This window comes from Tachysurus vachellii, chromosome 6 (genome assembly GCF_030014155.1).
Source record: "Tachysurus vachellii isolate PV-2020 chromosome 6, HZAU_Pvac_v1, whole genome shotgun sequence".
NCBI classification, from domain to species: Eukaryota; Metazoa; Chordata; class Actinopteri; order Siluriformes; family Bagridae; genus Tachysurus; species Tachysurus vachellii.
In genome coordinates this window covers 420,601-443,100 of record NC_083465.1, presented here as the reverse complement: position 1 = coordinate 443,100, position 22,500 = coordinate 420,601, and the positions used below count along the sequence as shown (strand labels likewise).

Here is a 22,500-nt window from a genome sequence, read left to right as displayed (position 1 = left end):
CACTCACGTGTGTTTTACAGGGTGGATTCAGCTCCAGATAGTGCTCGGTCTCCTGCAAAGTGAGCGTGCGGAGAGATAACACACATTCGCCCTGCGTGCGTTTGCGAGGGGTGTGTGTCTGCAGGCGCAGCACCAATGCACAACTGCGCAGCTGCTCCAGGTTCAGAGTGAACACAAAGGTCTCCATAAACACCACGTCCTGAAACAGAGGAAACAGAAAGTGACGTGACGACTTACGCAGGCGCCGACCGGATGCTCGTGTTGATATGAGACGTGTCAATCATCTTCTCAGTCTTTAAACTTGTCTAGAAAGGGTTTTTTTTATTTTAATTAAATTGTGTGTGGTGACTGACTCCTCTTCATCATTCCTCATGTACCAGCTATAGAAAACTGGTGTGTAGTGTTTTCCAGGAGTTTTCTGTGTGTTATGGTGAACAATGTGTGTGTGTGTGTGTGTGTGTGTGTGTGTGTGTGTGTGTGTGTGTGTGTGTAACAAAAGCTCTGTCTCTCACTGGTGTTGCCTCTTTTATTGAAGTCTTAAACTGCACAGGCTTCGCCATGGTGATGACCCCCTTAAAGCCGACCCTCTGCTGCTCGCCACCATCCGAGTACACACACAGATCCTTACACTGACACACACAGACACAGACACACACACACACAGACACACACACACAGTGAGAGAGAGAGAAACAGACTGTGTTCAGGATTTGGTTCCGGTTTCACAGTGAGCCCGAAGAATTCTTTCCAAAAAAACAATTCAACACTGATTCAAATATAAATAATTACTAATAAAAGTATTTAATATAAATAATCAAATCTTTATTCTGAGTTTTATCATTTATCACTTTTCTGAACTCAGGGTTATGTATATCTTTATATAATAAAATCACAGATCATTGATCACAGATTTTGTTAAGAGAGAGAGGGAGGGAGGGAGAGGAGCAAGAAAAGGAGTTATAGAGCAAAAGAATTCTGACATGTGAAAGCCCAAAGAAAAAAGCAATATGAAGAAAGCATGTGAGAAAAGAAAAAAAAGAAAAGACAAAATTGAACACATAACTTGGGGAGATTAAAGGAAAAGAAAATTGGTGCCAGTCAATAAGGGGGGTGGGGTGGTGATGGGGGGGGGGGCTTGTCATGTGGAAAGTGGGGTTTTTTTCAAAATAAAATAAAATAAATAAAATAAAATAAAAAGAGGTTTAAATAGAAACAGAAATAACATTCTAACACAAGAACTAATAATAAACAAATAAAAACAGAAAGAAAAATGCGAAGAAGAGAAAATCACAAACTAGGACAGAGAGAGAGAATAAAAGTGACAAAGGGAAAAATAGTTATAAAAAAGAGGGAGAGAGAAAAGGAGCAAAGGGTAATAACAAGTCAGGAGAAAATAAGGAGGAAAGTAAAAGCATCAAAATAAAGAATAGTGAAGAGGCAAGAAGAAATAAATGTGTGTGTGTGTGTGTGTGAGAGAGAGAGAGAGAGAGAGAGAGAGAGAGAGAGAGAGAGAGAGACAGAGAGAGAGAGAGACACAGATAGAGAGAGAGAGAGAGAGAGAGAGAGAGAGAGAGTGGGGGAGAGAGAGAGTGGGAGAGAGAGAGAGATAAAGGGAAGTTATGGAAACAGGAGAAAGAGAGAAAGGTCAAAGAAAGGAAAAGCTGAAAGTGGAGACTGTGTGTGATGCTGTGTGTTGGACAGAGGGTGTATTGAGGAGGATGAGAGTGAACACAAAGACTCTGTGTGTGTGTGTGTGTGTGTGTGTGTGTGTGTGTGTGTGTGTGTGTGTGTGTGTGTGCTCCTCACAGTGACTCCTCAGCACTCAGCTGTAATCCTACCTGCACCAGCGTGATCCACACCTGCTCCACCGCCTCCTGGTAGCTCACACGCACACACACCTTCCCCAAATCCCTCTCGCGCTCATCACTCGACACTGTGCTGGATTCTGTAAAGAATTTGAACAAACAACAAAAAATAATTAGATCTCATAGAAAACCTTCAGTCCTCTGAGCGATAAAAAGCTTCACAGGTTTTCCATCACTGGGAGAGTCACCTATGCTGCGGCTGCTTCCGAAGGAATCCTGGATGGAGGAAGCGCTGCTCGGGACGCTGTTCACTGAGTCATAGCGCTGTAACACACACACACACACACACACACACACACACACACAGATAGTATTCAGTATTCAGTAAAAAATTCAGAAGCCACAATTTGTCCTAAACTCTTAATTCTGTAAATCAGCTCTAGAAGGTACCAAAGAACCACCTTTGTGGAAGACCAGCGACAAAACCTTGTGTATCTTTACTCATGCTCAGATATAACGAGTGATGAAGAGCTGCTGAAGAATCATCTTTAGAAGTTAATCTGTCCTGACGTGTCCTGACTCCGGTACTGCTTGACATGTAAGATAATGACTATCTGTGGTTATATTACATCATCGCTTGCATGTAATTTACACAAAATGACTCTTCTGCCTTTAGAAGATGAACCAGAATGTTTTATTTTAGTCTCAGTGTTAATTATTTCACCTGTTTAAGAGATTTAGTGACAGAGGAGTCGATCAGCTTTCAGTGATTCCATGATAATGGATTCATCATTTTTTCTTCTTTTTAAAATGGAAATTAAAATATATTTTTTTTGGAAATGACTCACATAAGAAGGTTTAATGCACTGTGGTGTCACTCTGGTCCGTATGTTTACTGTATACATCTAGAGAGATCTACAGCAAGTTTATATCGTCAAACCTTCCCATCGTCGCATCTCTTCTCATGTATAACTCCGCCTTCAGATTTCAGGCCACGCCTCCTCCCTGAGCCTGCTGCTGATGTGGCTACATGAGCCTCATAGGTCCAATAAAACACGAATCTATTCTTTAAACCCCAAAAATCCAGTAAGAGAGTTAAAGTGAGTGATGCAACAGAGACAGATGAGATACGAGATAGAAAGAGAGATATAGAGATAAAGTGAGATAGATAGATGAGATATGAGATAAATAAATGAGAGTGATAGATGCTGGAATCCTTCACACATCCCTCAGTGTAAATGTAATGCTGCGTTTAGACTTTTCCCCGTTATCAAATATCAGCCTGCTTGAGAAGATGACTCAGTGTTATTTGAACGTCTGAGAAGGTGAGATGGAGGTGAGAAGGAGGTGAGAAGGAGGTGAGAAGGAGACCTCGCCCAGTGCACCTGGCCTCATGACGTGTCCCAGGACATTTATAACTCTCCCAGCTGAACTCGCCTCGTCCGTGTAAATATTATATTGTGAGTAAACATGTTCTATTTGTGAAATCCTGTTCAGTCCAAGAAGAAATCAAACCAGAAGCAAACAGAGAGAGGAACATAAAATCTCATGCTTCATAAACCTGTGATACACACCGATATATAAACTCCACATCAGGTGAATAATATTTCATGCAAAAAATGCACAAAATTGCACAAGTTACACAACCTTACATCTGAATCGGAAAGGTGATAAGAAAGGTTTAATAAAGAGCTTCAGGAACTTCATAACACGCCATAAACTCTGAATTGCAGTCTGAAACTAGATTTGTAAAGTTCGTCGTGACAAACTTTGATGTTGGCTTTGATGGTGCAAGTATTTGCAAAGGCCGGTGCTTTTTGGAAGCGACTGCACATATGGGTATGTGTGACTTTTTGAGGCAGGTGGACAGAAAGCTTGTGAAAGCTACTGGACCGCTAGGGTGCCAATACTTTTGGAGGCGAGCAGACATAAGCAAGTGACATGATCTGAATACCTGTGACGCAATTACCCTCATTGTCCTGAGTGTTTTGATATATGACATGTCAATGAAGTGGAAATTTTTTGATTTTGCTTATATTGGGGGCGGAGCTGCGGCACAACCGGAAGGCCAGTCGGTGCACCAAATTAAAACTTTGTTTAAATTATCACCCTAAAGGAGCTGGTCGAGTTTGGTGTAGATAGTTTGAAAACTTGCCGAGTTATAAACCTCCAAAGTTTATAATGGGAGTCTATGGGAAAAAAGGCCACTCTGAGACCCGGTACCGGAAGTACTGGTACTCGGATCGCTTAGAAAAGTCAGAGCAACAAACTTCAGACCAGCGTCTACAACATATCCGAATTTGGTGCATGTGGCTCGAAAGGAGGAGTTACTATTTATACATTTTTGTCTAAGCTTAAATAGGAAAACAGAATGTTATGAGTTATGTTGAGTTATGTAGAGTTACAAAGCGACATAAAGAGTCCTTACGAACGGTGAGCTGTAATTAACAGCCGTGCTCAAGCCTGGCGTTATGAGGTAATACAGAGTTATAACATCTTTATAAGCAGAGTAAATAAGATTTTAACAGATTTATGAGAACAACGTTTGGGAACATTTTTATGTTCTTTAGAAGATAAACGCTCAGTTCTAACATCTCCTCAGTGAAGCTTGTGTGAGCTGATTTAAACAGGTGGAGATGTTCAGGTGTGTGTCATACTGAACTTACCTGAATGTGGCCGTGAGGACTGGACAGATCCAACATGGAGGCGCTGAGTCTCTGCTTCACGCTCTGCTCGAAGGCTGAGAAAGAAACAAAGCCACACTTTCAGCATGCAGCCGAGTGAAGGATCACGACATTTATATCGATCTGTGACAGGTTTAGAGTTTGTGTTACAGTTACTCTGGATTCCTTCTCCTACTTCTGCTCCTCATGATGAGTGTTCGGGACTCAGACTCAAGTCTAGGATGCAAATATTGTTGCGTCCTCAAGTCTTTTGTGAAGTGTGGAGGAGTCACAGGCATTGAGTGTGTTGGTAAACTGGGATGATTGGATGTTGTCTGTCGTCCCTTCACTCCGGATCACTGCTTTCTATCCCAGAAAACTCTTATGTTACCTTCTGGATTTCTCTGATTTACACTGTCATAGCTAGACGTAGCAGAAAAACACTTCTGCACACAATTCCAATACATGACAAGTCAAGGAACAGCTGATAACTTCAACAAGACAGAGATGGAGTTAAAACTAGAATGAATTAAGAAATGACTGATGCTCAAATTCATGGGCTGCTCATATTGTTGACTAGAAAGCACACAGTTCTAGAAGAGATCGATTTTATAATCACGCTTCCCGAGTCTCGCAAAAAACAAGGACAAGGACGAGGTCCCTTTTGGATCCAGGTCTCAGTCTCAGAGACTTTTTCCTCATCACTGATTGTCACCTCAGATTTTCTCATTTGGGATACATTTCTAAACGAATCCTTTCTGACCTGGACTGCTCTCTTTCTCTAAAGCCGCTCATTGTTCTATACAAATCAAACCGAACCGAAGTGATCCGAGTTCAACACGAGCAAATATCTACAGAATCAGTGCAACACATACACAGCAGAACAACAGCAGGCTTCAGGCTTGATCTTCAGAGTAAAGCCCTGCCTGTGGACAGACTGAAGGAAATAAAGAAGGGCAAATATTTGCATACTGTGGTGTTCAGAAACATGCCACGAGTTAACTGGATATTTACACCGTCTCCAGACGAGGAAAAGACTCCTTACGGAAAGCTATAAAGTGACGAGCGATGAAGAAATACGCCATGCGGGAATAATAAAAGATCTCTCAGACGAGTCGATGCTTATTTACAGTGTCATGGAAAAACTGTCCGTCCTTCAGCCTGTTGTCTGCAAAACAAATCATTTTTGTGTCCAGCAGGAGAGGCTATGGGAAGGAAGTGCGTTACAAAAACACGTAACAGGATCATTTAAGAAATTCAACAAAAATCGAAAGGAGAATTCATTCTATAAATAAAATAAATAAATAAACACATTTACGTCAGGGAAAAATATTAAAATTAAAGATAAAAAAACAAACAGTAACTAATACATTTCTTGTAAAGTATAAAATATTGCATTTCTATTTTGTTTCACATCCATATGCGTTAAAACAGGATCTTGTACAACATTCCAATCTAATCAAATGATAACTGTACTTAAAAATAGCTAATAAAATACCTGACACGTGTCCGCCTCTCAGCGGGGGTCTTCTGACGGTCCTCGGGGAGATGTAGCTGATCACATGACCCGGGTTAACAGGGGAAGTGGGGTCGTAGGTGAACTGAGCGGCAGAAGACAGCTCGGCCTTCCTGTCTGCGTACGTGGCTCTCGCCGAACCTGTTCCAGGACATGGATCAATAACGAAATCCTACAAATTTGCACAGTTTGCATTCAGCTGAGTTTTCTTTTTTACAACAGTAAAACCTAGAATATTCCCAGACGTTACATTTTACTGCTCTGGTTTTTCATTTTCTTTAAAAAATAAAAGCCAATGCCTTCTGGGAAAGTTCCCCTCCAGGGGTCTACTGTGATGTTGATTCAATTCCTCCAGCTTCCACGGCTTTATTTAACAAACATGGGCCGTGCCAATAAAACACTGGAACGGGTCGTAAGAATGTTCTGGTGATTCCCTGAAGGAAAGCATGAACACAGCCTTTAACTTCATGTTACTGGATTACACATAATGCTGTGCTTGTTAATCGCTTCCAGGTTTCTGGACTTTTTGACTATTAGTTACATCTCTGTGTCCTTGTGTTTGATAAATAAGGAATGAAAGGACCGGGGGTCGTGTTGTTACGGGAAATTAATCATGGACGCAGCAGTGCGATGAAGCAGAGTGACTGAGACCCTCAGGGTTATATAACACCACGTCCTACTGTAAAGTGATTCTTGAATCAAAATGGAACCCGATTGGCTGTTAGAGTTTATGACAAAAGAACACTCACATGTTCAACACTAAGTCTTTCTGTAATATTTCCCTGTTTCTTTAAAGGACAGAAGATAAATGAATAACGTATATAAGATTAAGAATCTTTAATGTATATATGGTTGTAAAGAAGGTTTGATGATCTCACCTTGTAGTCCGGCCTGGTAGATGGAGTACTGCGTCTCTTGGGGCTGTATGTAGGAAGATCTGTATGAAGGGAGTACGAAGGGTATTTCTTTACCATCAGGAGGCAGTTTGGAAAGAAGATAATCCTCTGAGACGCCCAACACATTTTTCTTCACATTGGCCTCTGGCAGCGTTGGAAAGGGTCGAACTGTAATGACTGCACAGGACACACACATCACTTATACTGAGGCGTGAACGTGTGTATGTACAGTGTTAGATGCTTTACTCTAAAGTGGATAATCTCCTGTTGTTAAATTTCTAAATTCAGGTTGAGATAAAAATTAAAGAAATAACACTGTTGTGGACAAACAAATAAAAACCTGGACAAGATTCAACCATACAAAATTCTTCAGAAGTTAAAAGGTGCTGTTTTGTGTCCCACAGGGTTCGGTTTCAAGCCCTGTTTTGTTTCTGACTTTACACACAGCCTTTACAACCTCTTCTGTGATCCCAAGAAATAATCTGAAGAATGTCAGCTCAAAAAGTTCTTAAACAGGTTTATAATAGATTTATTTTTTTTAAAATGATCAATTTGTTTATGTGACTTAAGATAAGTTGTTACATGCAAAGCGCCTCATTATTATTATTATTATTATTATTATTATTATTATTATTATTATTATTATTATTAGTAAGGAAAGAGTGATAAGATCTCCAACTTACTTTGAGGCTCTGGTTCTTTCTCCTTCACCAGAAAAACCTTGCAGCAGTTTTTAATACATTCCAAAGCCATAATAAAGTTGATTAAAGTCCACAAGATGTTTTTCACTATAAATGTCTCACAGACGAACCTGAGACCCTGTGAAACTCCTCAAACCAAACGCTGCGAGTTAAACAGGGTCGTTATCTAACTTGTTCAGTATTAGAAGCTCCTGTGACGTCGTTTTCTGACATATTTGTGTAAAAACAGAAAGTTGATGATGTTCAGACGAGCGGGGAGCGCGCATTGTTTCACCGCGCGCGCGCTGATAGCGTTGTGCAGCGCGTGCACGGTGTACAGGTGGCTCTGGAAAAGCGCGCTGCCGGGAGTCTCCCGGGTCCTAGTGCCCCTCGGCACTGTCACCAAAATCATCATCATCATCATCATCATCATCATCATCTCTCTCTCTCTCTCTCTCTCTCACACACACACACAATGGTTCATGGTGGCTCATGTGTATATAGTATCTCTATATATCTGAAAAATGTAAAAGCAACATAAAATGCCATAAAATGATTAAATCAGTGACTCAGTTAAGCCCAGATGATTTCAGATCATCATTTTCATCTTTATTTAACTGACCAGGTTCTCTCTTTACACCGACAAATAAAAAAGTGAAAGACAACAGATAATCTAGGAGACACATGACATGACAGACAGCTGAAATAAACACAGACTTTATGGAGGTTTTATGTAAATTCACAGTTTGTTAAGGGTTTACAGCCGGCTGCTGTGGCAGAGAAGAAATAAGAAACCCAAAAAAAACCTGTGTAAGAATGAGGAAACTGTGTGAAATGATCCCCAGAGAGAAAGAAAGGCACAAAGAATCACATGAACAAGGAAAAAGCCATAAATATCCTTCTGACTGGTTGCATGAGAGTAAAAGTGGACAATACGAAGGGAGACGTCTTTATCGACTTCCTTTACCAAGATGCAGAATTTATAAAACACCTCTTTGGTGTGACGTGTCAGTCCTATTACAGAAATAAAAAAATGATCTAAAATTATGGTCGTAATCGTAAAACAGTCAAATATTGCAAAACATTAGCTGACATGAACAAATACAGCTGCCTGATAGGTAATGTGGTCACAGGAAGTCCATGATGGGATGGTGAAAGGTCAGAGGTCATGTGTAGAGTCTCAGAAGGGATATTCGGAGACAAATATTGTAAGGCGGATGATGGAACTGCCTCGGAAGTTGATGACGTTGTTGACTGTGACCATTTCCAGGTCCAGGATGACCGTCCTGGGTCCTTTAATTGGCCGAGAGAGGACCAGCGTGGCGCTGACGTTGCTGGTTTGCTGTTTGAAAAGAAATAAAATCAATTTAAGTAAGATTAAATGAAAACATCACATATTCTTGTTTGGAGCTATTGGAAATAAATGTGATCTATGCCACTGTCACAGCAAACCAGGTTTGGTGAAAAAGGAAAATCTGAGCTTTTACTGTAGCAGGTTTAATGCGCCCTCTACTGGCTACACAACAGTGCGACAAAAGTACTATAAGTACCAAAGTACTATAAACTCAGGAGTCTGAAATACCCGAGTATGGATCTGTACTTTGTTACTCAAATACCTTACCGTAGTAACATGTTGTTATTAAACATTGCACACATTGACAGGGATCAGGGCCGGCCCTGCGCATAGGCAGAATAGGCAAATGCTAAGGGCGCCGCCCACCACTAGGGGCGCCCGTGCGCCCAAATTATTATTTTTATTAATATATATATATATATATATATATATATTTATATATATATATATATATATATATATATTTTTATATTAATATATATGTATATATATTTTATTACCTGAGAAGTATTTTATTTATATATTTATTATATATATATATATATTATTTCTGTAAGAAAGGCAAGGAAAGCAAGGTCTCCATAACATAGTTTTTTTTATATAGTTTGTGTGTGTTTCCAAAATAGTTTCAAAATAAAGAAAAACAGGACAAAGCTGTGCAGTTTGTTTCTGTGTAAGTTTATGAACAAAATGATCGGAACACAATTGTCTGTGATTCCAGGGGCACCAGGTGAAATCTTGCCTAGGGCAGCAAATTGGCCAGGGCCGGTCCTGATAGGGATTAAATATGATCTTCGAAATTAGGTCAAATTTAATCTGAAGCTGATTCGTCATTCGGTGTTCGTCATAAACCGAGTCCACACTAATAATGTCAACTCTGTGCAGTTACTGTGCAATAATTATATTAATATATTCTGTTTTGAAACAAATGTAAATAACATCAGTTACTATGGCAACATTATTACTGACTCCGTATCAGGTATCGGCTTAAACCTTCAGCTCAGATATTATAATCTTATTAAAACTTGTAATGTTGAAGAAAAACGAAGGAATGTCAGAAATTATTGTGGATTGAAATACAGTGAAAATTATAATATAAAATGCAAAATGAAACACAAAACTGTAAAGTTGCAATGGCTCGTTCTGTTCTGTTTGAAGTTTTAGGGCTGAATTGGTTTTAATATTAACCAGATGCACAAGAGGAATAAAGACGTTCTGATTTATGTGAATGTTATTTGCAAAAAAAACATTTTTTAAATCATTTCCAGAAAAATTCAACGTCTAATATTCGTCAAAAAGAGAGCATGGTATTCGGAGGTAGCCTCGTGATTTCTCAGATGTTAGATTTCTGTGTGCATTTTTTACTTCAATTCAGTGTAAATTTATTGAGCAGTCACCTAAACACCAGTTCCACTCACCCGCATGTAAAACTCACGACCGTCATTGCCAGACTTGATCTGGAAGATGTAGAAAGCCCCGGGGTAACGTGTAGTGGCCTGCATCTGGAAGATATCAGCAGGGACACTGCGTCCAGAGGACAGGTCCATGTGGCGGTACAGAACAGTGAAGGGTCTGTCTCGACAGGCGGGGTTCTCTGCCGAACACATACACTGACTGAGAGAGAGAGAGAGAGAGAGAGAGAGAGAGAGAGAGAGAGAGACAGAGAGAGAGAGACAGAGAGAGAGAGAGAGAGAGAGAGAGAGAGAGAGAGAGAGACAGAGAGAGAGAGAGACAGAGAGAGAGACAGAGAGAGAGAGAGAGAGAGAGAGAGAGACAGAGAGAGAGAGAGAGAGAGAGAGAGAGAGACAGAGAGAGAGAGCGAGAGAGAGATAGAGACAGAGAGAGAGAGAGAGAGAGAGAGAGAGAGAGACAGAGAGAGAGAGAGAGACAGAGAGAGAGAGAGAGAGAGAGAGAGAGAGAGAGAGAGAGAGAGAGAGAGAGAGAGAGAGAGAGAGAGACAGAGAGAGAGAGAGACAGAGAGAGAGAGAGAGAGAGAGAGAGAGAGAGGGAGAGAGAGAGAGAGACAGAGAGAGAGAGAGAGAGAGAGACAGAGAGAGAGAGAGAGAGAGAGAGAGACAGAGAGAGAGAGACAGAGAGAGAGAGGGAGAGAGAGAGAGAGACAGAGAGAGAGAGAGAGAGAGAGAGAGAGAGAGAGAGAGAGAGAGACAGAGAGAGAGAGAGAGAGAGAGAGAGAGAGAGACAGAGAGAGAGAGACAGAGAGAGAGAGGGAGAGAGAGAGAGAGACAGAGAGAGAGAGAGAGAGAGAGAGAGAGAGAGAGAGAGAGAGAGAGAGAGAGATTGGGTGATTTTTTGATTTTAAAAGAACAATGTGATGATTAGGAGACGTTTTTTTTTGCACTCACTTGTCACTGAGCTCTATGTATGGCGGTTCACATACGAGGGGGTTCAGGCATGTGTACCCTCCCTGGAAATTGAAACACACTTGTGCTGTTGTACACGTGTTGTTACCAGACTCACATTCATTGAGGTCTTCAAAATCAAATACACAACAGTTAGTTAGGAGTCAGCGAGGTCACTGATCATTACTCATCATCATCATCATCATCATCATGAATTAAACATAAGAGAATATAAACAGAATATAACAAATAGCAAAATTATTTGTAAACAGATAAGCATTCACGTCCCGTTCCACTAAACTAATCTGCTCATCACATTAATAACACACGTGGAGGTAAACAAAGTGAAGCATGGTGGTGGGAGCATCATGATGAGCAAAACCATAACGGCTTCTTCATAACTGCTTTCCTGTTTGTTTAATCCCCTCTTTAACTGGTCACAGGATTTTGATGGACAGGGATGGTTGTGACTAACGACTTTCCTTTTTAATAATTTATGGGTTTCAGAGCAATGGATGTAAAAATCTTATACACAATTTCAACATTTAGGATTTTTTTAATTTGGACAAACATTCTGCAGCCTTTATGGATTTTACTTCCCTTCATCAGTATTATAGGCTGTTTTGTGTAGATTCATAAAATAAAATCCCAGTTAAGTCCATTTCAGTTCCAGGTTCCGCAGGATAAATGCTAATAAAGCACTATAGTAAAAGTGAGATATATTGATATTTAAACAAAGACATTAGACAAAAATCATCAAAGAATCATGTAAATGTTAGAAGAAACTTGATCACACAGAAGTAAAACAATGTGAGCAAGCTGCTGCTTTTATTGCAGGGTTTAACCGAGTGTGTTACCTTCACAGCTCCGGCCGTCCTCAAAGACGTAATAGCCAGGCGGACACATGCACGCGAATGAGCCTGGAGTGTTTAAACACGTGTGCTGACACAGGAAGTCTGAGAAGCTGCATTCATCCACATCTGACAAACAGAGGAGAAAAGATGAGAAACAGAGTCATAAAAACACAAACACACTCAGTTGCTTTCCTCCTCTAACTCTCTCTAAACCTCTAAACCACCTGCTCTTCCTCTTTGAATCTTTTCATCTATCTCTCATTATTTATCTCTTCTTCTCTCTCTCTTTTTTTTATTATTTATCTCTCTCATTTCCTTTCACTTCCTTTGCCCTGCTTTTCACCGCTTCCTCCTCTGTTCACCGATGCAGGTAGTTCCGTCGGAGGCGAGCTCGAAGCCTTCGTCGCAGTTACACATGAAGGAGCCGTACGAGTTCAGGCATCCGTGACTGCAGGGGTTTGTCGCACACTCGTCTATATCTGCAGACACAGAGACATAAAGGTCACTGAGGTGAGAATCTGAGGCAAAAGTTTTTTGTGTGGTAAAGGTTCGATTTATTAAGATAAAGTATAGGTTCACTTGTCTATAGTAAGAATTAAGTTAAATTTGTGTGTGTGTGTGTGTGTGTGTGTGTGTGTGTGTGTGTGTGTGTGTGTGTGTGAACGGAAGGAGAGTCTGCGTACCTTCACAGGTTCTGCTGTCAGTATTCAGGTTGAATCCTGGGTTGCAAGAGCAGGAATAAGATCCTGGCAGATTCGCACAGAGCTGCTGGCAGTAACCATAGCGACATTCATCAATATCTGAATTTTTGATAAGAGGAAGCACAGAACACGGACACATGAGGTACAGATGTGATGTCATTTACCATAAAGGCAGATTAAGAGTTAATCAAACCTATAGTTTGTTATGAAATCTTGAACGTTTTTGTTTACTTTGTTAGGAAATCTTTATTTGTTTAGCTATGCGCCTACATGGTGTAAATGTTCACCAGATGAAGAATGAGACTTCAAACAAACTGAAATCTGGGCACTAATCCACAGAGCAAGGTCCATTTTCAGCAGTGCACACATTCTTCTTAGAAACTGCTACAGAAAAATACAAAACAAAAAAAAACTCTGCAACGATCTGGTGAGGTTGTCTGTCCAGCCTCAGGAACTCACCCTGGCACTGACCAGCCACCAGCCAGTAGCCCTCGGTGCAGGAGCAGGAGTAACCCCCTGCTGTGTTTATACACACCTGTGTGGGATTACATTGATGTGTCTGTGCCTCACACTCATCAATGTCTGTTAAAGAAACAAAAAAGAGAACAGGGACAAGATTAAGGGGTTGTTTTCATCCAGGAAACAAAAGCATGTGGTACAGTATAACACTGTCGTATCGCTAACCGTGGTCCGTTGGCATTGCTATAGTAACAGCTAGAAAGGAATGTATTTGGGAACAGATGCATGAATGTCCAAGCGAGGTACAAAGACCTCCATGTGTCTGTAGAGCATAGTCAGGGTGATAGACATCACAACTCAGACTTACAGTAATTAGTTACTTGTATGTATTTTACTTTTTAGCCTAATTTTGGAAAAGTTTCTGACTAACCCTAACCCTTACAGTTAAAGGGGGTCTCTGTCTGCTCAATGTTTGAGAACCCTTTGACCTTAAAAGTCAGAGAGAAAGGAAATGATATGTAAAGAACTTGTTAATGTCCCCAGACCTAATGTACAAACACACATACCTCATTCTGTCTAACTCAAGTTCCCACGGATTGATATATTTTAATCTACTGCTGCAGGTTTTCCTGAGCTCCACAATCTGCCATGGGAGTCTATGCACTCGCACATATTTCCTTATGTGGGCATCAGAACCCCCCTGAAACACGCTGAAACTACATATTTGGTTCTTAGACAGTGAAGTCACTTTTATAAAAAAAGAAATCTAAAGAAGGGAAGAGTGTTAAAGCCAGATTGTTTCTGCTGTTTATTCAGGCACTGGTGGTGGTTGATAACGGACAGGGTTGAGAGGTCTGGTTCCAGCGCCAGGACATCGGTCTGCTTTCCAGCACCTGCTAGCACTTAAGAGCAAGTCAGGGTTAGAAGATGCTTGGCTCAGCATGTGGGTTGCATGTGTGCCACAGTGGGGGTGAAGAAGACGTCCATTTTTTTGTCCTTATTTGGGCAAAGTCATTCTTTAAAGGCAGACGTAGGGGGACAGATAAGGGAATGGGGGACGATTTTCTGTATGAAGATTAAACCCTAGTCTGGATCTAAAAGAGGTGATTGTGGAATATAAAGCCATTGGCTTTCAACTATGTGACAGTGTATTACTATTTATGGCAATACGAGCAAACACACAGACGATTCATGCCAAAGACTAAAACAATCATATCTCTCTCCAGACATCATTTATTTTGCTTAGATTAAAAATAAAAAAAAGACTAGCAGTTAAAGGAAGATTGTACAGAATTTTATTAAACACGAGGTGATCTTTATCATAAGCGTCTGTTTGCTCAAGCAACACATCTGTGATGTTTAGAGGTAATAATACTCAAGCCAGACTGTAAGAATTAAATAAGTCATCAGACCGAGGACAGGAGGAGACACTGTGCCGAGAATCCGCCGATGAAGCGTGCATAACATACTGATCAGTGAAAATAACACCGATGGCAATCTAAATATGATGTAATGAGTGGATAAAAGGATAAACAGTGTGTTGGTGGTGATTACAGAAAGAAGCCTTTATATACAGACCCGAAGGGGGAAAGTCAACAGAAAAGGCAAGACTCTAATGAAAAGATAGAACAGTAGATTAGATTATAGCTGGTAGATTACAGGGGAAATGATGCCTCAGTGGTCAAGGCTTTGGGCTACAGATAAAAAGGTTGTGAACTCAAATGCCAGCACCACCGAGTTGCCGAGTCCAAACGTGTGCTGTATCATTTCCGAATTGGAGAAGAGGCACTGAATAAAAGCATCAGCTAAATGAGACAATAGAAATGAGTTGAAGACAGAATGCAGGAGATACTGAGACAAACAGGTGAATAACAGGAGAAGCCATTGTATAAGACAGGATACTCAAATGAATTGTGGGTTAGGGTTAGGGTTAGGGTTGGGGTTAGAGTTCAGCAGAACCCAGAAAAAGATGGATGAAATAAAATGGGATGTTTAATTAGTATAAAGAAACTCTACATACAAAATCATTACAGTGACATCATTGTGACACTTGGAAGTGATCTGCCGTGCTGTACTCACGCCTCATTACCATCACGTGTGAGGCACTGACTCTCGCTACGATCGACTGGGATTTGTTTGGTACTTCTGAGAACATTTAACACAAACAATGCTCGTTTCACTACTTTAGAAGTAAATTTTCTACATTTGCACAATGTTTATGTTTCACAGTTTGGCTATAGACATGCACCATGTGGTTAGCGCTTTTGTGCTAGGTGCAATAACAATGTCATTTCAGTGGTTTTGAGATTTGCTTTTGTATAAATTAACATCATCTCTGAGAGAAATGTTTCTGAGATTTCTGATAGTTTCCCCTTGTTTTCATTGTCAATGTAAAACACTTAATGTCTGTGTGCTAGCTAGAGAAATCATTAGTCACATGTTAGCGAGGATTATTCAGTACCTTTGCTTTTATATTTGGTCACTTTTTAGGTATTTGTTTTGTAAGAAATGTTTCTGAAGGCTGTAAAGTTTGAGTTCTTGTGTTTCTCAGGTTTATTAGCAGCATTGTGGCTTTCCCTCTTTTTCCATTTCTGCACACCTACAGTACATAGCTGTACTTAGCTGTATGTCACGTCACTTAAACTTACATACAAGGCCATGATTGTTCGATGAGTGAGGTCAAGCTTGCAGCCTGGGTACATTTTTTGGCTCATAACAGAATCGTGTACTTCACGTCTGCCAGTGGGAACTCTACTTCAACATCTTGTGACCTCATCGCTGCTGGCAGGAGCAACCAGATGCTGAAATACAGCAGGTCTGAATATGAGATCTTTCGAGGCTTACCCAAACAGAATCTGCCTATCATAGTCGAGGTTTTCTCAAAGAGGTGATTATCTGTGTCAAAACTCAATGAGCTCTGAATATCTGGTGGCTTTTTCCACTGATTACAGTGATTTCAGGGGAATGCAGAGGGTTTTTGTTCTGTGGGTAAAAGTGACCCTAAAGAACTAAAGCAGACAAATTGAGAACACATTTGAGACTGGCATGACCAGCCAAAGTAATCTGCAGATGATTTAAAAATACACCTTAAAGGTTTGTGAGATAAACCCTGTCATTTTCATTCCCTAACTGTGTGTACTGAGCTGTGAGATTAGCAGCAATACCAAGACATAAAGAACGAAGTAGTAGTAAAATATTTTTTTAATTCTCCCACAGAGTGCAAGAAAAAAAACGTGTTAGCTATAAAGAAACATATAATTACTCTGTAAATCTCTCGTCTCCCATCAAGATGGGTTCTCATTTTAAACTGCTATATAGCTTTTAGTTATAGATATAGATCAGACTTCCAGAGAGTTCTGTGGAATTCAATCTCTGCTAAAGTCTTTAAGTTAAAAGTCTGTCTCAGCACAGACCCACAGATATGAGTAAATTACAGCCCAGCGTTTCATCGCATCTGCTCTGTCTGCGACCCCGAGAGACACACAAGCCACTAAAACTCTGCGAGAACTGAATAAACACCGCAACACGTCCTGATCCAACCCTGAGAGACGTCAAAGCCACATTCCCACTGCGCTGCTTCATCACCACACCGGTGCACACAGGTACAGACGGAGCATTAGAACATACAGTAGGTGTCTTCTCAAGCTTTAAAGATGCTAGCTCAATCAGTTTTTTATTTCAGGATCCCACATAACACTGCAGTAGAATTCCCTCGCTGTTAGACACCGTTAGAAGGTTGATTAATTTACAATAACAGCAGCTCTCACAGTAGTGCACTCACTCACACCACATACAGCACTGAAATATAACATAAGGATGAAAAGCTTTTCATTATTTACCAGACAATTCAACCGAAAAATAAAAAGAACTTTAACAGACAAATAATGCTAGATAACAGAACACTGAATGAGTTCATTTAATACTGTGGTAGATAAGTGGCCAAGGAAACCCTTTGTATGCAAATACAATGGATAAGTAAAGTTTTCAGGCATAAAAATTCATCCAACACTCTTAATTCAATACAGGAGACGTAACATTCATGAGATAAACGAAAGGCCTACTTACCAACACAGCTGCCATCCTCTCCGAGCGTGTAGCCCAGGATGCAGGGGGCAGAGGGACGGCCCACTATGGGGTAACTCGGCCCTGGAGCGGACCCAGCACCGGGGATGACAGGAGCAGGAAAATGCTCAGGAAAGCCCACCGAGGTGTCGGGGTACAGTGGCTCAGTGTAGGAAGAAGACTCGGGTCTGGGGTACGGCTGAGAATAAAGGCTCTGGGGGAGGCAGAGGTAACCTCCGTTCTGATTTACACACTGCATGTCACCACGGCAAGCACCCGGCACCGTGCGACACTCGTCCACGTCTGCAGACGTAAAACACCAGATAGATAAGCATCTTAAATAAGCACATCATGCTCCTGGTTCTCCTGTTACTCTATTATAGACTTATCGACTGTCTCCTATGGCTCAGCATACCTTACAAAGTCTGAAATTTTGGAGTAAGTTAACGCAGAAAAACATTTTGACACAGAGCCTATAAAACATGCTGCTCAGGGAGACTCCAGAAAACAGATTGGAAAGCACTGAGTTATAATCTTTGACCTACTAACCGATGCAGCGCCTGGAGCGAAAGTCGTATGTGAACCCCTCAGTGCACCTCTGTGGAGCAAACAAGAGTCAACCACAATCATGCAAATAGTTTTTACTGAGCTGAAATTACAAAAAGCCTCCTGGGTGTTTCTTTTGTTTTGTTTTTTTTTCTCCCATCAATGTGGAAATGTTGGATTGAGCAACTTGTTTATCTCAGCATACAGTCTGCTTTGACAGTAGACCTGTATAAACGCTACGGCACTGCAGGAGGCATTAGGGCTTATTACTGATATAAACCCTGGGCATTAATGCATCTAACTGTTCGAGGAAAGTTTACTGAGCCAGATTCAGCCAAGTGAGACAAAGTTGATGCAGTTTGGAATTTTGGCACTGAATGAAAACGAGAAGTATTCAGAGTTTTAGTCCAGAAACAAAGCAGTAAAGAAACGCCTAAGATTTGGCTGTATGATTGTAGTAACTGTTTTCATGAGAAGCAAACAGACGAAATGGAGAAGGTTTACCTGACTCTTCCCAGACTGGAAGCAGCAGAACAAAAATACCAAAGCTGTCAGCATTCTGTAAAAAAAAAGAAATACAATAACACAGACATACAGTAAGCTCTTACAATGAGGTGAAACTAACAGATAAATAAATAAATTCAGTGATATTTTGTAGATCAATAACCGAAATAAATCCGCTGACAAATTTAAAAGGAGCTGATACACATTCATGGAATAAACTAAAATAAAGTATCATAAACAGCGAACCTCTCCGTTTTGTCGTAGCTCCAGCCACGTCCTCTAAAATAAGTCTGTTAGTGTCGGTGCTGTTGGTCCCCCACTCAGGACTGCGCTCCCAGCAGGGAAAGAGTGAGGAGACCTCTCTCTCTCTCACACACACACACACTCTCTCTCTCTCTCTCTCACACACACACACACACACAAACTCTCTCTCTCTCTCGCTCTCTCTCTCTCTCACACAGACACACTCTCTCTCTCTCTCTCTCTCTCTCTCTCACACACACACACACACTCTCTCTCTCTCACACACTCTCTCTCTCTCTCTCTCTCACACACACACACACACACTCTCTCTCTCTCTCTCACACACACACTCTCTCTCTCTCTCTCTCTCTCTCTCTCACACACACACACACACACACATTCTCTCTCTCTCTCTCTTTCACACACACACACACACTCTCTCTCTCTCTCTCTCACACACACACACTCTCTCTCTCTCTCTCTCTCACACACACACACACTCTCTCTCTCTCTCTCTCTCTCTCACACACACACACTCTCTCTCTCTCTCTCTCTCTCTCTCTCACACACACACACACACACACACACACACACACACACTCTCTCTCTCTCTCACTCACACACACACACACACACACACACACTCTATCTCTCTCTCTCTCACTCTCTCTCCCACACACACACACAATCACACACAGACACACACACACTCCACACACACTCATACACACTGCACTAGTGCTGCTCGGCCTGAATGCGCAAAATGCGCCAAATTCCTGCACCTGGTTTCGTTTACGCGCAATGAGGGCAATAGTAAAGAGGAGGATCCTGTGGGTTTGCGCTCTTTTTAATGACTATTACACAGATACAATGATTATTTGGCATAAAATAAAAAGAGGGAAATATCACTTTTAGGAACGGCACTAAGTTTTACAGATTATTGTACGGGTTTTTTTTCCTCAGCTCACCAATAGACACTGAAGTTGCAGACCTACGCCTCCTTCTAAGCCACGTCCACTCACACAAACACACAGGACTTAAAAGACAGAAAGCTGAACCGGGCTGTGGAAGGTTTAAACACTAAACCCCTGGAGTTTATTAGGTTTACCCCACGGGAGAATCCTTACATCTTATATATTGAGTTAATTTAACTGTTCAACAGCAGAAAACATCCCAAGAGCCCTTTAGGAAACCTCAGTATTTGTATAAATGTAATGTAGATATGAATGTATACACTTTCACTGAGTACATGTACATCTTGTAATAGTGTTTAATAGTTTTGGCCCAGATTTACCTTCCAGCTGGCTTCCATCAGACACAATCTGCCCTCCTCTGTGCAACAACAGCCAGCAAACAGAAACAAACTGAATGCTGTGACCCTGAAGCTGGGTTTATATATTTATAGAATTCAAAATTACTACTTGTTTTATTCCTTTTATACCACAGCAATGTGTCAACAATTACAATTGTATTAATTATCAAAGAAATTTATTGTTGTTATTTTCTGTTCTCATTTCCTATAAATCATAATGTACTGTATATAAACAGTCGTTGCGTCACCAGAATCTCTTTTCTCTCTCTTCTTCTTAAGAAAGAATGATCTGCTGTTAAAGATGAAGATGTCACACTGAAGCGGTCTTTATGTGTCCGGTTAAGCATCAGGAGATGAAGGAGTTCTCCAGTTACTCCTCGTACCCTGGACCAGATGTGCGCTCGGTACCCAGGACCAGATGTGCGCTCGACTCATCCACACACTCGGACAGGCTTGAAATATCTGACAAAGAATGAACATTTTCTTTTCATACTGATCTCAGAACCTCCAGCGCGTGGAATAGTGTCATAAAGAGCAAAGTGACAAGGGTTAATGTTGGGACTTATCAACTGGTGATGAGTTCTTTAGGAGGAGTCGATTCTTTGAATCGGATCTTTGAGGTGAACACAGAGATCCGCTTCGGGTTATGAGACGATTTTATTCTGTTACTCTTAATGTAATGTAAGTGTAATGTAATGTAATGTAATGTAAGTGTAATGTAAGTGTAATGTAATGTAAGTGTAATGTAATGTAATGTAAGTGTAATGTAAGTGTAATGTAATGTAAGTGTAATGTAATGTAATGTAAGTGTAATGTAATGTAAGTGTAATGTAAGTGTAATGTAATGTAAGTGTAATGTAAGTGTAATGTAATGTAATGTAATGTAATGTAAGTGTAATGTAAGTGTAATGTAAGTGTAATGTAATGTAAGTGTAATGTAATGTAATGTAAGTGTAATGTAAGTGTAATGTAATGTAAGTGTAATGTAAGTGTAATGTAATGTAAGTGTAATGTAATGTAAGTGTAATGTAATGTAATGTAATGTAAGTGTAATGTAAGTGTAATGTAATGTAAGTGTAATGTAATGTAATGTAAGTGTAATGTAATGTAAGTGTAATGTAAGTGTAATGTAATGTAAGTGTAATGTAATGTAATGTAAGTGTAATGTAAGTGTAATGTAATGTAAGTGTAATGTAAGTGTAATGTAATGTAAGTGTAATGTAATGTAATGTAAGTGTAATGTAAGTGTAATGTAATGTAAGTGTAATGTAATGTAATGTAAGTGTAATGTAAGTGTAATGTAATGTAATGTAAGTGTAATGTAATGTAAGTGTAATGTAATGTAAGTGTAATGTAATGTAATGTAATGTAAGTGTAATGTAAGTGTAATGTAATGTAAGTGTAATGTAAGTGTAATGTAATGTAAGTGTAATGTAATGTAATGTAAGTGTAATGTAATGTAATGTAATGTAAGTGTAATGTAATGTAATGTAAGTGTAATGTAAGTGTAATGTAATGTAAGTGTAATGTAATGTAATGTAATGTAATGTAAGTGTAATGTAATGTAATGTAAGTGTAATGTAAGTGTAATGTAATGTAAGTGTAATGTAATGTAAGTGTAATGTAATGTAAGTGTAATGTAAGTGTAATGTAATGTAATGTAAATCTTACTAATAATTTAGTAAGAAATCTCTGTGAACATCTGAGCTGTACGTTAACATTAATTCCTGGACAGTGATGTTATAAACTCTCTCTGTGTGTTTGAGCTGTTTTTGACACGTTACCTTTACATTATAATTAAATGATTTATGTTATATAATCTCATCATATATTACGTTTACATGATATGAATAATTTATTTTTAAATGTAACTGTTTATTAATTAATTTAATGCAATACATTAATAATTGATAGCAATTCAAGAACCAATTCTTGAAGCTAGATGTATAAAAGATTATTATTATTATTATTATTATTATTATTATTACTAACTAAAAGAGTCGACTCTTTCTTTTGAGCTGATTCAAATGTGCTGATCTGCTGAAGTGAGTTGCAGCAGCGCTTTACATTTTGATCAGCATTTTGATGCTATGTTAAATTCTCACACTTTTATATACATTTGGACCATTTTTGTAAGAAAACAGAGAACCTTCTGGAACAAGGTTTAATTATCCTGAAATTTTCATGCAGCTTTAAGCAAAATTTCCACCTGCCATGGCTTTGTTTCTCCTGCAGTACTGACTCATTCTGTGCTGACTGCAACCTGGCAGCCGAACAGACCAGATGTGCACTTAAAGGCAATAAAACACTGTGTATTAAATCTAAAGGTTTTTCTCAGAGAGGGAGAGAAAGAGAGAAAGAGAGAGAGAGAGAGGGAGGGGGGGAGAGAGAGAGAGAGAGAGAGAGAGAGAAAGAGAGAGAGAGAGAGAGAGGGGGGGGGGAGAGAAAGAGAGAGAGAGAGAGGGAGGGGGGGAGAGAGAGAGAGAGAGAGAGAGAGAGAGAAAGAGAGAGAGAGAGAGAGAGAGAGACAGAGAGAGAGACAGGT

General features: G+C 40.1%; 2 protein-coding genes across 2 annotated transcripts in view; both read right to left on the bottom strand.

Moving 5' to 3' along the window:
- The window catches only part of LOC132846842 (tandem C2 domains nuclear protein), a 9,266-nt gene extending 1,404 nt beyond the window's left edge, over positions 1-7,862 (bottom strand). Inside the window, exons 1-8 of the mRNA XM_060871589.1 lie at positions 7,564-7,862; positions 6,863-7,057; positions 5,967-6,125; positions 4,472-4,545; positions 2,054-2,129; positions 1,839-1,945; positions 513-629; positions 8-199 (exon numbers count right to left, since the gene is read on the bottom strand). Of these exons, the coding sequence (XP_060727572.1) occupies positions 8-199; positions 513-629; positions 1,839-1,945; positions 2,054-2,129; positions 4,472-4,545; positions 5,967-6,125; positions 6,863-7,057; positions 7,564-7,633 (990 nt within the window). The 5' untranslated portion in view covers positions 7,634-7,862. The remainder of the gene's footprint in view (positions 1-7; positions 200-512; positions 630-1,838; positions 1,946-2,053; positions 2,130-4,471; positions 4,546-5,966; positions 6,126-6,862; positions 7,058-7,563) is intronic.
- A 285-nt stretch (positions 7,863-8,147) lies between these two features.
- Positions 8,148-18,784, bottom strand: fbln5 (fibulin 5). Its single transcript, XM_060871588.1, has 11 exons — positions 18,647-18,784; positions 18,401-18,455; positions 17,900-17,948; positions 17,354-17,653; positions 13,289-13,411; positions 12,812-12,928; positions 12,491-12,607; positions 12,132-12,254; positions 11,278-11,404; positions 10,333-10,528; positions 8,148-8,902 (listed from the first exon to the last, which is right to left on the bottom strand). The coding sequence occupies exons 2-11, from the start codon at positions 18,452-18,454 to the stop codon at positions 8,741-8,743; spliced, it is 1,368 nt and encodes a 455-aa protein (XP_060727571.1). The 5' UTR covers position 18,455; positions 18,647-18,784; the 3' UTR covers positions 8,148-8,740.
- Between the last annotated feature and the right edge of the window lie 3,716 nt (positions 18,785-22,500).